The sequence below is a fragment of the Amblyomma maculatum genome, chromosome 3 (genome assembly GCF_055883805.1).
Source record: "Amblyomma maculatum isolate TAMU_Amacu chromosome 3, ASM5588380v1, whole genome shotgun sequence".
NCBI classification, from domain to species: Eukaryota; Metazoa; Arthropoda; class Arachnida; order Ixodida; family Ixodidae; genus Amblyomma; species Amblyomma maculatum.
This window is the reverse complement of record NC_139346.1, coordinates 152,450,704-152,466,880: the sequence shown is the minus strand read 5'-3', so window position 1 is coordinate 152,466,880 and position 16,177 is coordinate 152,450,704. Positions and strand designations below refer to the sequence as shown.

At 45.0% G+C, this 16,177-nt stretch overlaps 1 protein-coding gene across 1 annotated transcript; it reads right to left on the bottom strand.

Moving 5' to 3' along the window:
* Positions 1–5,074: 5,074 nt before the first annotated feature.
* Positions 5,075–15,851, bottom strand: LOC146196495 (uncharacterized). Its single transcript, XM_084597028.1, has 6 exons — positions 15,845–15,851; positions 15,518–15,670; positions 10,473–10,534; positions 8,054–8,161; positions 5,564–5,590; positions 5,075–5,204 (listed from the first exon to the last, which is right to left on the bottom strand). Exons 1-6 carry the CDS (start codon positions 15,849–15,851, stop codon positions 5,121–5,123), a joined length of 441 nt encoding a protein of 146 aa, XP_084453154.1. The 3' UTR covers positions 5,075–5,120.
* Positions 15,852–16,177: the final 326 nt, after the last annotated feature.

Here is a 16,177-nt window from a genome sequence, read left to right as displayed (position 1 = left end):
ACCGAAGTGAATGCCTGGGAAGGTCGTCTGTGCAAGGACGCGGACCACTTATTAGCAGCTGCGCGCCTGTCATTTGCTCGCCGTTAAACGGTCGTGATCGAGTTTCGAGGTCAGAACACAACGAGGAGGGCACACTCACGTCTGTGACCGCAGCTATATTGCGGCTCACTAGGGTGACAGGGTACACGTGCACAATGGACTCAAATTGTTCTGCGCCGGAAGTGGTTAAAAAGTGCACGGTTGGCGTCTGTTGGGGAGCGGGGCCGTCTATAGCGTGGAGCAGTTAGGGGCACCAAGGAAAGTCGCGGTAAACTGTCTCACTTATTTTTCTGTGGACACCCGAATCGCGCCGTAAGGGAAGGGAGGAAGGTGGGAGTGAAAGTGGAAAGATAGAAGGAGGAGCCGTAGTGGTGGGCTTCGGAGTAATTTCGACTACCTGGGGATTTGTGACGTGCGCTGACATCGCACAGTACACGGACGCCTCCTCGTTTCGCCTCCATCGAAACGCAGCCGCCGAGGTCGGGTTCGAGCCCGGGTACTCCGGCACAGTAGTCGAGCGTCTTACCACTGCACCACTCCGGCGGGGCTGACTGCGTAGATAATTGGTTCACAGGAAGGGAAAGGCGCAGTATCTGTCACACTTGCTATGTGGACACCTGAACCGCGCCGTAAGGGAAGGGATGGTGGGAATGAAAGTGGAAAGAGAGGAAGAGGAGCCGCAGTGGAGGGCTACGAAGTAATTTCGACCACCAGGGGATCTTTAACGTGCGCTGACATCGCACAGCACACGGACGCCACTTCGTTTCGAACCCGTCGGGCGTCTTACCACTGCACCACCCCGGTGGGGCGCAGCCGCCGTGGTCGGGTTCGAACCCGACCACGGCGGCTGCGTTTCGATGGAGGCGAAACGAAGTGGCGTCCGTGTGCTGTGCGATGTCAGCGCACGTTAAAGATCCCCGGGTGGTCGAAATTACTTCGCAGCCCTCCACTACGGCTCCTCTTTCTCTCTTTCCACTTTCATTCCACCGTCGCCACCATGCAGAAAGAGGAGGAGGGGGTCCGACCCCCCTTCCTGCGTGACGGCGAGGGTGCTCTCCGGTTGCCGAAACGCCGGTTCGCTATCAACGGTTCCCGTTCTCACTCGCTTCACTCGCTAGCAGCGTCAGCAGCATCAGTCAGTCGCTGCTATCTGTTCGTCGCTCAACGTTGCTATGGGTCCACGCACCACCTCCCGCAACCTCCCGCAACCTCCCGATAACTCAGTGGCTCTCCTCATTGCTCCGACCACAAAGCTTCTTTCATGACAGCCAAGAGCCGCTAGTGGAGTGTTTCTTGAAGGAATACGTGTGAAAAATTATAAAAAAGGTTGTCTGTAATTGTACATATGTGTCTTGCTCGAAATATTTGCCTAAATCTATCTAACCTCTCTCTCTCTCTCTCTCTCTCTCTCTCTCTCTCTCTCTCTCTGTGTGTGTGTGTGTGTGTGGTTAGTCCATCGTTTGTTCGTATCATTAAAGAAATGTAACATTATCTGTAACGTGCGTCTTATCTTTATCTGTAACGTTTGATCAAAGCTAAATATAAGACTGTTGTAATGTTCGGCATTATCCGAACCCCTCACTGAGGAATCTAAAGTTAAGGATCAATTCATACATGATTTCCTCTATCAAACACAACACACCGGTGCGCGCGCACATACATACATACATACATACATACATACATACATACATACATACATACATACATACATACATACATACATACATACATACATACATACATACATACATACACACATACACACATACACACATACATACATACATACATACATACATACATACATACATACATACATACATACATACATACATACATACATACATATGCGTGCGCGCACGCACGCACACACTCACGCTAACGGATACAATAAAGCCAGGCTTATAGTTGTTACTGAAGTGTGTCCCATTTGAGAGAGTGGTGAGGAGGGAGTGGTAACTCTAGGAGGGAGTTGCAAACTCTGTCAGCTCCGTTCATATATGGAGGGATGAACTGGAGTCGAACACTCGCAACCCTTATACCCCCTCGTCTCAAGCTTTGCTGCCTCGAAAAATCAGGAGCATATCTCTGGTAGGTGCCATGGGAGTGCCCACCTATTTGACCATAAGACTATTATATGATCCCACTGATCTCGGAACCTCCACCTGAAAGGAATGTCGGCAGCTACAGGACCTCACATGTATAATAATCACTTAAAAGGAATTTGCCACCGCAAAATATGGGATGCCGCATGAATCTCATTCTTCTCCGGTGTTTGTTTTTATTGTAAGTCGTGAGAAGTCCTAAAAGCTTGTCGAGATTTCGCATGTCAAGATGAAGCAAGCGATTGAAGTAATGTAAAAAAAAAAAAAAAGCGGGTGAAGTGACGTTATTTAGCGTTAGCTTCTGACACACGACAGCTGTCTGCGAAAGTAAGCTTCCATGTCTGGCTCATGCCCAAGCCTTAACGGAGACGTCGAACGTCGCTGTTGCGTCATTCGTGTGCAGAGGCGAAGAAATGCCTAGGCTATATACCTAGGCCTTGTCTATCTAGGCGGCATTGTTTTTAGCTCGCTGCCAGATTAGAACGCCTTGAGCGAATAGCGCCACACATTAGCGAGTGAGTCTGACAGCGACCTGGAACGTTCGCAACGCCTCGCCGAGATGTCGCTCTTTCTACCTGTTGCTTGGAAGTTCCCTGATGGAGGGGGTATTCAATGAAACCTGTCATGATGAAAGCTTTCAATAGGGCTGCTCAACGGTAACGATCGCGTAAGTGACGTGACGTGCAAGGATAAGGGCACACGGCTTGAATGCGGCCGTAAGAGTGTTAGACCCGACTGCCGGTAAGCCAATGGCTTCATTCACGCGCAACAAACTTATTTCAAAATTTGATAATGGATCAATAAAGTGATCTTCGAATAGTTTCGCCTATAGTGTTCTTCAGTTAGCCCCATATAGCAGGCATAAGCCTTGCTTTGTATAATACCTGATTTATTAATCAGTAAAAACGTCGTATTATTATTATTATTATTATTATTATTATTATTATTATTATTATTATTATTATTATTATTATTATTATTATTATTATTATTATTATTATTATTATTATTATTATTATTATTATTATTATTGTCGTTGCTGCTGCTGCTGCTGCTGCTGTTCGCTGCTGTCATTATGCTGTTATTCGCTCTTACCCTTACAACAACAAGGGTTGTATTTCTCATTTCTATTCAGGCTCAGCAAGTTAACATTTCACTAACTTACCGGCATAATGTGATACCTCAGGTGTGCTCCATAAAGTACCTCAGAGTCACATATGATGCCTTTCTGACTTCGCAAACTCACATAGAGCAAGTTGCTGCGAAAGGAGTCAGGGCGGGAGGAATGCTGCGTAGGCTGAGAAGTCCCCCGGTGCGGTATGCACAGGCGCGCTCTTTTTGATGATTTACAAAATGTATGTTCGCCCTATTTTAGAATTTGGCTGTGTCCTGTTTTCTGGAGCCGCTGCATATAAACTTCGTCAGCTTCTACTCTTAGAGAGAGAAGCCCTTCGTCTTTGTTTGAGACTCCCCAAGTTTGTGTCCAACAATGTTTTGTACCTTGAAGCGCGATTGCAACCCCTTACCTCGAGGTTTCGCCTTGTGACCGTCAAAACATTCTTAAAATTATGCGATTCGGAGCGACATATGACCAAGTTGATTTTCCTTACTTATCCAGGGGAATCCTTTAGTGTAAGGAGGTCTCAGTCTCCTCAAATTTGTTTCGTTGAATCCTTGCTGGGACCACTAAATGTGCTGATGGTTGAAATTTTTCCTGTAGGACCAATCACATCATGTGGGAATATAATCGTAGATGATATTTATCCACTTAAGGCCAAGTTACTACCTTTCCCCTTTTTAAACGGCATACTACAGGACTACTTGAGGACTTTCCGCTCACATGTTATGATTGCAACTAATGCCTCGGTATGTGAAGAAAAGGCGAGTGTGAACATTTTCTCTCAGCCCCATGGCTGGCCTTTTTCTCTCCGTCTTCCAGATTTCACCCCGATTTATTTAGCAGAGTTATTAGTTGCAGTTCTTGCCTTGCGTATGCTCCCAAATTCTTATTCAACGGCTTTAATACTTACGGACACATTATCGATGGGCACTTCCCTATCTGAGTCTATTGAGTCGCAGTTCGCACATTTAAATTTATCATCGCTCCTCATGTTTAATCGATTACGATAGTTTGGGTTCTTGGTCACAGGGGCCTTCATTCAATGAGTCTGCTGATACTTTAATACTTTAGCGAAAGCAGCCCTGAGTGGTCCGATCTTTGACCTCCTTCCAACCTGTGCGATTTTTCGTAATTATATTTTAAGGCGAAAATTTCGCACTAATTCCTTTACTTTCCTGGATGAAAGAAACTTTACCTTTACAGGCCTGGTCTTGCAGCCTCTTCATTGTGCCAATATTGTCATTAGCCAGAAACAATTGAACATTTTTTGCTCTTCTATCGCCAATATACATCGCTAAGGAGGCGTCTTCTAGAAATGTCATTACAGAAACTTAACTTGCACTTGTCGTCAGCGGTTGTTCTGTCTCTTGGCGCTTCTATGCTGGGACGTGCCGTTGGGAATGCATATACTCTGCTGTACCAAATTTTCTACTATAATCAAAACGTTTTCTATCATAACTGGCTGTTATAATTTTTGTCCTTTATCGTTGATATACTTACTAGCTGTTATTCCTAATTATGTATTTATTTATTTATCTATATTGCTATTATTTTAATCTCATTAATTAAGGTTTCAGCAAGCCCATGCACCACCCTCAACCATTACTGTCAGTGAACAGGATTTTATCAAAATTCTAATCTCAGTTCTACAGAATGGAATCTCAGAAACTGTAATCACCGTCTGGTCGTGGCCAATCCTCCTTGTGGATATGCGCTATTTTTATGAGGACAACAACAACAACTACTACAACAACAAAAAACATTTGGCGCACAACCCATGCGGATAAAAGCCTCAATACACCGCAGTAAATTTTATTACAGTATGTGAGTATTCACGGCGTTCCCATAAGCATTCAGGACCCCTCGTGCGCCATCATGTATCGAGTGCTATTCATACAGTTCCAGAGGGCGTACTCGGTGAAGTTCTTGTCCTCGTCCTGTATAAGCAAACAAAAAAAAAAAAAAAAAAAAAGGTAAAACGATCGCTGCAGTGGCTATCGCAATTTTGCAGAAAACTCGGAATTTGATATGTGCCCCAAGAAAAAACTTGAAAGGAAGTGACTGGTTATAAACGCAAACCACAGAAAGAAAGGTGAGGTAATGAAATTGTATTCGTTTTGTTTTCTCTTATTACATTGTTTGATATCCTTTGATCAAGCTGCCTTGCCATTTTCTCAGTAATGCGCTCCCGCTTATTCCGGCTTGCATTTCATGAACACCCGAGTATCGTCATGTTTCAAGCTAAATTTACGCGAATAATTTACGCGAGGCCTTCAGAGGGCGCGAGCGTCCTTACCTTGACTTGCATCACGGTGAGAGCAACCTGCAAGGCAAGAAGGCAGTGTGCAGCGTTATTGAAGAGCAAACTTCGCACATATGTGTAGTTTAGCAAGTCCTCGTAGGCCGGCCACCACAAATCGAGTCTCAGGTTGTCAAGACCCAAAACACCCAAGGAAAGGTGCAGACTTGTCATGATCAGTTTAGAGGGTTTCCCCTGAGGGGCTTTCACCACCGTTTTATTGGATTGTAACCTAATTAGCTGAAACGCGGAGGCTACCGAAAAGGGGTCCTACTTAAGTTGAGGATAACGCGGAGTGCTATGGAACGAAAAATGGCAGGTGTAACGTTAAGAGATAGGAAGCGTACAGAGTAGGTCAGAGAAATAACTCGAGTTAATTACATTTAGTTGAAATCAAGAAGAAGAAGTGGGCATGGGCAGGACATGTAGTGCGAAAAGAGGATAACCAATGGTCGCTTATGGTAACAAACTGGATTCCAAGGGAAGGAAAGCGTAGCAGGGGGCGGCAAGAAGTTGGGTGGGCGGATGAGGTTAAGAAGTTCGCAGGGGTCAAGTAGATGCAGACCGGGTAATTGGAGGCATATGCGAGAGGCCTTCGCCCTGAGGTGGGTATAATCCGACTGCTGCTGCTGAGTCTGCTGCTGATGATGGTGAACCTAATAAGCAACATTCTTACCATGCTACTTGGCTCTTTTGCGGTGGAATGCTCGTGTAATTTCACGCATATTCATTGTATTGCAGGATAAATGCTTCACAGCTGAAAGAATAAGACAAGTCTGAGGACAAAAATTAAAAGGACATGGACGTCGCGTTTTTATCTGGTTCGACCTTGATTTACTAACAGACGTCCATTATTGATGGGTTTTAAAAATTATGTCCTATTTAACAATAATTTCCCAATAACGACACGAAAGTAACGGTAATTTATTTAGGGGGGAGGTTCGATTCCCAGTGGAACCAGGATTCTTGTTTTTTGTAATGACGTCATCAGGACGATTGGCACAGCACACAAATCCCATGCAGAACTGGCGCACAGGATTTCGTTCCATATGAGCCCAGAAAGGCTTTCTCCTTTAAAAAAATGAGCAGGGACACAGCGTTGGAGTGAGCGGAAAGGTAGGCCACCGCCGCTTGCGGTGGGGGCTAGCCAGCCACCGAATTTTTATCTGTTGTAAGCCGTCATTGCACCCGCCACCGCTTCGGTGGTGGACGACGGCTGTTGTAGCGGCGCGCGTCTTTCTCTCCCTCTTCCTTTTCTAGGCAGCGGAGGTGGCTCAGCTACAGAGCCAGTAGCAGGCTCGTGCATTTTCTTTTCCTTCTTCCTAAAGCCACAAAAACAACAACATTCATTGGCGGTACGTCCCAAGTGTCTGTGCTGAATTTCGAAGCGGAAGCTTCACTATGGCAGGTAGTTAGAGACTTCAGCGTAGCGCTGGTTTTCACCTTCAAGTGACCTTGACAGATACTGCGCCTTCCTTTTCTTATAAACTAATTTACAACTGAAGCTAAATGTTCACTACGCTAGGTAGGGCCGGTCTTCGCGTGGCACTAACTTTGACCTTCAGGTGACCTTGACCTAATGAAGTGTGCACAAGTGCCAATCGCAGAAATGTTCTGATGTGTTGCTAAGCCATACAGGGCCTACCGGCAATGTGTTGAAATTAAGGAAGCCCTAGCGTAGCTCAAGCGAAAACATGAACCACTGTCACAAGACTGAAGTAAAGAATCTGAAGGGGGAATAGTGCAGCCCATCTTTTCCAAAGGCACTACTGACCAGCATACAGGAATTCATTGACATAGGATCAAAAAGGATATGCGCATGATAGAGTACGGAAATGTGCTAGTAGATCCTGCGTTTCAATCTATCGAGTCAAAATAGTAAAGCTTAATGTTTAGTCATTAAGTGTTGGAGCAAGCATTCAGTTTTTGCTTTTATTTTCTAAATTGCTGCTCAGGCTATATTTGTGTTATTTTAAGCATCTGTACATGCTTTGGCAGTTTGTCTTATCTTGTGAGAGATGCATAAGTATGCATCAAAGCATTGAACGTTTAACAAAAAGGAAAAGTTGATATATTTGTGTGGCAGGAATAGAAAATTGAAGTTAATAAACTCGCTTGACTCTAGAACTATGCTTCAATTGAAGCATGGTTCTAGGGTCAAACGAGTTTATTGCTCCCAACCTGCTCCAAAGTGTTCCAGCCTGCTTCCACCATTGCGGTAAATAAAGCCGATAAGATGTAGAATAGACTGTTACCTTCCCGCAGAAATTTCTGAGTCTATAGCATATGTAGCAGCAGAGATATCGGCGATTAAAATCAGCCCCCACGTTTTTCCTCTCAACTCCTACAGCATGCCGAGCGAGATAAACGTAAATAGAGCCGACCGATACCACACTTCGCTCATGCTGATCCGGTTCGGTTGTACTTTTTTTGCCGTTTTTTTTTTCTTTCCTGCCATCGTCGTCCGGAGTCAGGAGACATACTTACGTTATTGTTCACAATTTTCGATGCTTCGACACACATGTCGGTAATGCCGTCCACAACGTCGCGCCCCTTGAAAAATCTCTTGCTCCGCTTTTCGAGGAGCGTCACGACCTGCGAGCATGCAACCATGGTTTGGTTTGGGTTATGGGATTTAATAGACTTTTAGTTTAGCGCTGCCGCTTACCGCGGCCGTCTACCGCTACCGCGCACCGTCAGTACAGCACGCGCTGATTGGTCCCCGCGTGCGGCGTCCGCCGAAATTTGACAGGAACGGGGCGCCATCTGTCGCCATCGGAGTGATCTGCGCATGCGTACTGACACTCGCGCGGTAGCGGTAGGCGGTAGCGGTAAGCGGCAGCGCTAAACTAAAAGTCTATTGTCATAAAGGCGAGGAAGGGAACTGCCTCTTGGCCCTTGCCTATTTGTGGCGGAGGCTTCTTGGCACTCTGTTACCTCTTGCCAAAGCCATCGTCAACATCTCCTTTCACATTCAAGGTCGAGCAGAATCGCCATCTTGCGGCGCGGCGGCGCGGCGGCGAAACCCCCTCAATGTGGATGCACGCTCGCGTCGTCTGCTAGCCATCAGTGCTCATGACGGGTGTCTGATGTTTGTTTCATGATTCTGATGCGCTTTTATTTACTTGTCGACTTCTTAATTGCTGCAGAAATACAATCCCACTCTAAAACGGAGGTTATAAATGTACTAGCCGAGTATGTCATCGGCGCTTGATAATATTTGCCGCGCGGAGTCTCAAACACCGCGATGATGTCGTTAAGTGTCGGGTCGAAGCAAACTGGTCGCCGACGTTCATACAACTTAATGCAACCGCCGAGCCTTATATCCGCCCCCTGTTCAAATAATAATTCTAAAATTTTGCTTTGATCACTGATCACTGCTCGATATTTACAGGGCCAAAGAAATAATTCCCTAAAAACGTCTTGCCTGCGCCCAACCACGCCCGTGAGCAGTTATTTGCTTTTTGTGTCCTCGCAGCGACTATTATTCGTAGCCTAACTTCAATGAAAACATAATTGCAGAAGGTCCTACATTTTCGCGAGTGTGTAGTAATGTCAGTCATGCGGCCAAATTTAGTGGCATTTTCAAAAATTATTGCACTGATAATTTACCGTTAACCAACATCACATACAGAAAAAGTTCCGTATTATTTCTTCGGTTTCACTGTATGCTGGCCTTCTTTTTTATAATCGCTTTTAGATTCAATGTCGCAGCGTCGCAATATCAAATTCGCTGACATCAGCTGCAAAAAAGTACTCGCCTCATTAAGTTCAACGAACTCACTCCATTTGGCGCGCTATATACATGAATTATCAGTCAGCTTTCCTGTGCGGCTGCAATCCTGCAGAGAATCGCAGCAGTGCTGGCGTTGTCAAGCTAGCTGATGTGCAGCCACAGTCTGTGGCAAACTCGCCTGGCAGTGCTGTATGAACTATATTAATCCTCGAGTTAATGAAAATATAGCGAACAATGTCATGTAGATCCTTTCTTAAGCCAGGTCGGAGCACAAAATTTGCATCTGCATGGGCTTAGAAGATGCTAGCACGTCAGCTGTATATAGCATATTGCCCCGTATTTTTTGTCGTGTGTTGCAGTGCGCCTGTCGCGAAAATCAGGCGCAGCAACTTCGCCTTACACAAATAGAGGACGAAAGTGCATGCACGTCACTTGCAAATAGTTAATTTCGGATTACAATTTTCTCCCCGGCGTAGCTATAACACCATGTCGCCGCAGTGAGATTTTAGAACGCGAAATGTACCCGCTGGTTGGTACACTGAATTTGGCCGTTTGACACCCGTAATGAACAAGCGCACGCTGGGGAAAAGGTGAATAAATTACACTATCACCTGGTACGGTGCGACGCAACGAAAATATCAGGCCAGTGATCGCGGTACAATGCAAAAACGCGTGCGAAACGACGTCACCAACTCCAAAAGAGGCGCGGTTTTGTGCTGTTTTTCTATAATCCGCGCTTCTTTTCCGTGCATTGTATATTCTATGATTTCTTTTTCTTCAAAACTGGGACACTCTAAGCAGTAAACCACTCATCGATTGCAGAGGGCATGTTTTCTTAGCCAGAAAACCCGCCTTGAGTGCTCTCCACATTTTCCCTCTAAACTCATACACCATGGCGAGCAAAAAAAAAAAAAAAAAAACAAAAAAAAAACATAAAAACAAAGAATACAGACCAAGTATCGCGGACCGCACTCCACCCACGAATTCTTCATTAAGAAAATTTGGTTGGCTGCGTGTTATTAGTATTGGCTCTTTTTTTTTTTTTTTGTGCCTTGCTTTTCAAAGAACGCATACCGAGCTTTTTCAAACGCCTCTAGGAGCCTTTAACTAATATGAATATTTTTACGATGGCTTCATAAACGCGCAAAAACGTTAAAAGAAGCCACTCACGTGCGGCTGAAGAATCCTCTTGGAACACTCGAACATGTGTACCTTCATATCTCTCGTCATTTCTGCGGAATAGGAACATTTATATTTCTCGGTTGACAGCGCATGATTATATACTCTTACGCATGCGGTGCAAATTCTGCGCTTAAATCTGGGTTAAAATTCGGCAGAGACACCTAAGACTGCTTACGTACAATGCATGAATGCGAAAGCATTCTCGCCGGGGTAATGTTTACGAGTGTGGTTTTATTTAATGGTTATTTAATGGTATTTATTTATTTTGAATGCACAAAATTCTCCAAAAAATCAATGAAAGAAACTGGATTGTTGCAATATGCAACTATCATTCTCCTATTTCGTACCAAGTTTCTCATCTCTCCTGCCGATAATTACTGCCGCTGTTGTACTCAGTGTGTGTGCGTGTGTGCGCGTGTGCGTGTTTGAGCGTGCGTGCATGTGTGTGTGTGTGTGTGTGTGTGTGTGTGTGTGTGTGTGTGTGTGTGTGTGTGTGTGTGTGTGTGTGCGTGCGTGCGTGCGTGCGTGCGTGCGTGCGTGTGTGTGTGTGTGTGTGTGTGTGTGTGTGTGTGTGTGTGTGTGTGTGTGTGTGTGTGTGTGTGTGTGTGTGTGTGTGTGTGTGTGTGTGTGTGTGTGTGTGTGTGTGTGTGTGTGTGTGTGTGTGTGTGTGTGTGTGTGTGTGTGTGTTTTACGCGTAGACTGGCAAGTTTTATAGGGAATCTGGGAGCCGTATTCATCGAAACCTCAGTTTGAAAGCACGTAATTGGAGGTACCTATGTTGTCGGTTCGAATCCCTGTCGCGAGTTATCCTCGAACTTGACTAGCACATGTATGTTAAATACAGCAGGGAATCCTATTGCACCATCCAGAATGATGTACGACAAACGACTGTTTAACGGTTTTGATACGAAAGTGAGAAAAACTGGCGCCGCATATAAGATGTCCAGTGGTGAGCACTATATAAGTAGGATACAACAGCCGCGAACACAAAGGAAAGCGTAAATTTTTAAGAGCGTTATCTCTTACTCATCACGTTTCTCGATTTCTTGAGGTCTGCTACCACGTCCCTTCGGAGTGAAATTTTCTAAGTCCAGGGTATTTAAGAATGCCGACTTAGGCCACCACGTGACTATGACGTCACAATCCAAGACGGCGACCGAATTCGGCTGCCAATGATGAAGTCATAATATAATATGGTGGCTAGAAGTAAAACACGTGATTATGACATCATAATTAAAGGTGGTGTTATAGTTTCGAAATTTCTAATCCAAGATGGCGGCCAAATTTGGGTGTCAATTGATGACGTCACGGTCGGATATGGCGGATAGAAGTGGAACCATGTGATTACCACGTCAGGGGACGAAATGGCGCATAGTTTCTGTTTTCCAAACTCAATATGGCGGCTCTCTATGGGACGTCATAGCCAAGGTGGGGGCCACTAAAATTGGGTGGGCTCGTGCCCGTAAGGTCAGACATACTCGGATATAAACAACGCCGCGGGCGGCCAAAACCGAAAAGGAGCGAAGGACGAGACAGCAGAGTGACCGCGAACGCAAGCGTTCTCGCATTGCAGCATTGCAGAGATGTAAAGCAGTGATGTGTCGGAAATTGGTTGTAATATGTACAAATGAAGTGTTAGTGAGTGTGTTTATCGTATGGGAAAATAAACCTACAAATTTGTATTTCCATTTGCGTACCTTACTTTAATCCCATTAATCACGTTAATCTCATTCATATTAATTCTAAGTAAACCAAAGTGCTAACGCGCATTACTTCAACGTCTTCCAGGAAGTGGCGGCATTTTCTTATTTGAGTTAAACAATGTGGAGTAATAATTAATCGTGGAAGTGACTGAAAGTAGAAAAAAGAACCACATGTCGCCGGTAGAATTCGATCCCTTGACCTCCGAATTTCTCGTCAACTACTCGCACAGGATTGCCCGAAAAGGCTGTGGCCTCTGTCGCGGATCAGTCTGGATGCATCCAAATAATGCATTGTTGATGTTCGACTTGCTGTGTGCGTCATGCGGCCGCGTGACGACGTCGCTTATTTTAGTGCGAAAGCATTCATCGAGCCATCGAGCAAGTTTGGCAAAAGCGGAACGTAGTTGCTGCACGATGTTTGCCGTTTGCTCGCAGTCAATATATTCTTCAGTGTTTTGTGCAAAATATACCAAAAATAAACTTTTCCACCTTCATTTTTAGCTACAGATTCGTTATATGGGGACGGATTGAAGTTAATTTCGTTATTTCGAGTTACTCCAAGCATTGGACCATATGAGCGTCTGAGGGGGAATCGCGATATCGTTAAATCGGACTTTCATTAAATCTGGTTTCGTTAAATCGAGTTTTGACTGTACTGCCTCTTGCGCTTCATTTGCTAATACGTCATCCCTAACGGTCCTTCATGTGGCACCAGACTATCCACCTTTCGTAGCAAACTAGTGACGCAACGTCTTATCTACCTTCATTTGCATGCCGTGAAATAGAACATTTAATAATTCCAAACCGTCAATGGTAAACCGCTAAGCAAAACCGTAATACAGGGCCTATGGATTCCGAATATGTCGTCAAGCTACAAGAAGAACTCAAGAGAAAACATGGAAACGAGAAAGTCACCAGAAGTACGAGCTACGAGGCTGAAGGGTTACTGTAGTAAAAAGTGCGTTCTACGCTCTGTTAAATCTACTTGGTCCTGCTTAACACCACGCGTAAGCCTACTTTACATTTTCTTGTAACTTTTCTTGTTTGATAACGTATCTTTATATCGGTCTGTTAAAAACTATAACATTGCCGCCTTTTCGCAATACATAAATGCACAACTTTTCCACCTTGTATAAATGAAAACGGCTGCATACTTGGATGTCAGTTCAGTTCAGTCGTTCAGTCGTGTCCGACTCTTCGTGACCCTATGGACCATGTCACACCACGCTTCCCGGTCTCTCACTATCTTCCTAACATCACATAACTTCATCTGCAGTGCCTCGAGGATGCCATCTAACCATCGCGTTCGCTGCCTACCCATTCTCCGGTGACCCTCAACCTTTCCCAACATCAGATCTTTCTCCAGCGGCTCCTCTCTTCTCACCAGATGACCAAAGTAGCTGAGCTTTAACTTTAGAATTTGACCCTCCAATGAGCAGTCAGGGTTTATGGTCGACAATATCGACTGATTTGACCTTCTGGCAGTCCAAGGAACTCTCAAGAGTCTTCGCCAGCACCACAATTCAAACGCGTCAATTCTTCGGCGGTCAGCCTTTTTCACAGTCCAACTCTCGCATCCATACATCACAACTGGAAAGACCATAGCACGAGTTACTTGGATGTACAGTAGTAATTAATGCACACTTTGGTTTCTAACCAAAACTGTTCATAAACGGACCATTCGTAATAATAGATCGCGGAAAAAATACATTAAGAAAAAAAAAAAATATGCGATGCCAGTGATGATGAAAAAAAAAAAACTCTAAATAATGTGTCCCCATACCGCATTCGCATTCTGCACGTGCGCTCACATAGGACCCACGCGTTTCCGTTGCACACACACCCTCCTTCCGCTGTGACTGAGTGCCATGTGGTATTCGTCTGCTGAGCTCAGGGTAGTGGGATGGAATCCCGGCTGCGGTAGCCAAGTTCCTATTCAGAGGAAATGTAAGGCGCCCGTGTACCATGTGATGTCATAAAATGATGTCTATAGCTATATTCTAATGAAACGAATCACTAAGGGTGGTGTTTACGAGTATTCGAGTGTAAAATTTTAGCACTCGGCATGAACCCAATAATTTAAAAATAATTTTTAAAAAGTGCTTCTGACGACCGCCTGCATCAGATTAGGGCAACACGTCATCACGCGCTCTTAGCCACACATACCCGTTGAAGTCAACTGGGCTTTTTGGGCGCGCCCAAGTTACTCGGCTGCTCTCACGACCTGCTGTTTTTAGTTCCTTTATTTTTTATTTTAGTTTTTTGCACGCCGGCCTGCGTTGAGATAAGAAGACAATGCGGAGGGGGGGGGGGGGGGGGGGGGGGCATGATCTTTGATCGCCGATATCTTCGACGTTTATGAAGTAATTTAAGCATTTCTTTCGTCGCGGAAACGGCTGGTGGGATACCCGTTGTTCGTGCCCGTTTTGTAGTTTTAGTAAATAGCTTTTAATGGACCATTTGGAAGAACCCCAACTGGCCGAAATTAATACAGAGCAAAATGGCTACGGATTAATTTCAACATGTGGGGTTTTAAATGACCATGAGCTTTTCTCATGTTCTCATACAATATTTCTATGAAGCTTGTCATTTAACGGCTACCTCGTTCTGCGGAAAATCCGGCGTTGTCTGTACTGTGAGCGAAAAATCATGGTATGGCTCTGGCATGGGGTATTGGGCAGGTGACATCAGCAGGTATATTGATTGCTTGGGGGATTGCGAGACGTAATTCACGGCAAAACACGACATAGCAGGTGCTGCCAACTCGGGCTTCTAGACTGAGATGGGTGGGCGAGATGCGGGTGAGAATCGAACCTACCAGGACCATGCACTGGGCTACGAGTAAGATACGTACACTCCTAGGCCATGCTTTACACTAGGTATCTGTGTCGCGTGCACTTTCACATAAATATTTAAAATACCTTACGACTGTATGGTAATGCGAGACAATTTAGTCACATTTTAAGGCATTGCAGATTGTCATTCTCGTACTACGTGCAGTTTGCTACTTGCATAAGCACTTATCTCTAATTTTTACATCCATTATCTCGCACACGCTAATTAGCATAAAGTGGTATAAGCTACCACATTTTGTAAAAGATTACGTGAAACTGACAAATCTCCGCTCTCAGTCGTGCAAACGTTACCGTGTAGCCTATAGAGTAACGTGTCTGGTTCGGAATCCAAGGGGTCCCTGAGGGTTTGATCCTAAACTCTCTCTTAAAGGTGTCCCCACAGTTTTCTTTTTTTTTTTTTGTTCTTTTTGCGGGTATAGGCTTGCAATTCTCATTGCCCTGGAAGTAATGGCTTGAAAAGATGTTCCCTTATTACCACAGAGCAACACCGGTCTGGCTGTATTTGCCGCTCGCTGTGTTCCGGGTAGGCAGGAGACCACCAGCAGCAGAACTTCCATCGACACCGGCGCCAGAATGCTGTCCATGGCTGGCACCTCTGTAGAACTGACGACCCGCTGGTCAGCCTTCCCTGCAAGTGAGCAAAAAAAGAGGGAGGAGGAGGGTAGCCGACATTACCTTGCCCTTCATTCTAACCAGGCTCTGTTTGTCCAGATGAGTACACACAGAATAAGTGACCAATCACCCAATAATAAAGCGGATAAGAAAAAATTGGGTGCTCAATGGATTTCGTGTGTACACACACGGTTCATTTCCGCCTGTGATTAGAGCTATATAGGGAAGCTTTAGACTAGCAATTAGAGACGCGTGGTGAATATTTCATTGGTAGGAGCATGCGGCAGATTTGAAGCAAACCTATCCAGAAAGGCCCTTGATTTTTTTTTTTTCCTTCGCGCTGGCACGCTCGGCACGCATAATTCCAGAACATTGAATATAGTTAGTACCGTTCCTCGACCTATTTCTTCATTTCCATTTATTCATTATTTCTCTAGTGCGAAATATTTTACTATGTCTGCTTGGCAGAGTGATTCCTTCAAGAATCAACATGCCGAGCACGGTAAACTTTCAGCAGGGACTG

Excerpts from the sequence above, each read along its gene's own strand:
- LOC146196495 (XM_084597028.1), bottom strand. Across the intron at positions 8,162-10,472 it reads AGAGGATTCTTCAGCCGCAC|GTCGTGACGCTCCTCGAAAA; the intron begins GTGAGTGGCTTC and ends GCATGCTCGCAG. Across the intron at positions 5,591-8,053 it reads CGAAAATTGTGAACAATAAC|GTTGCTCTCACCGTGATGCA; the intron begins GTAAGTATGTCT and ends CTTGCCTTGCAG.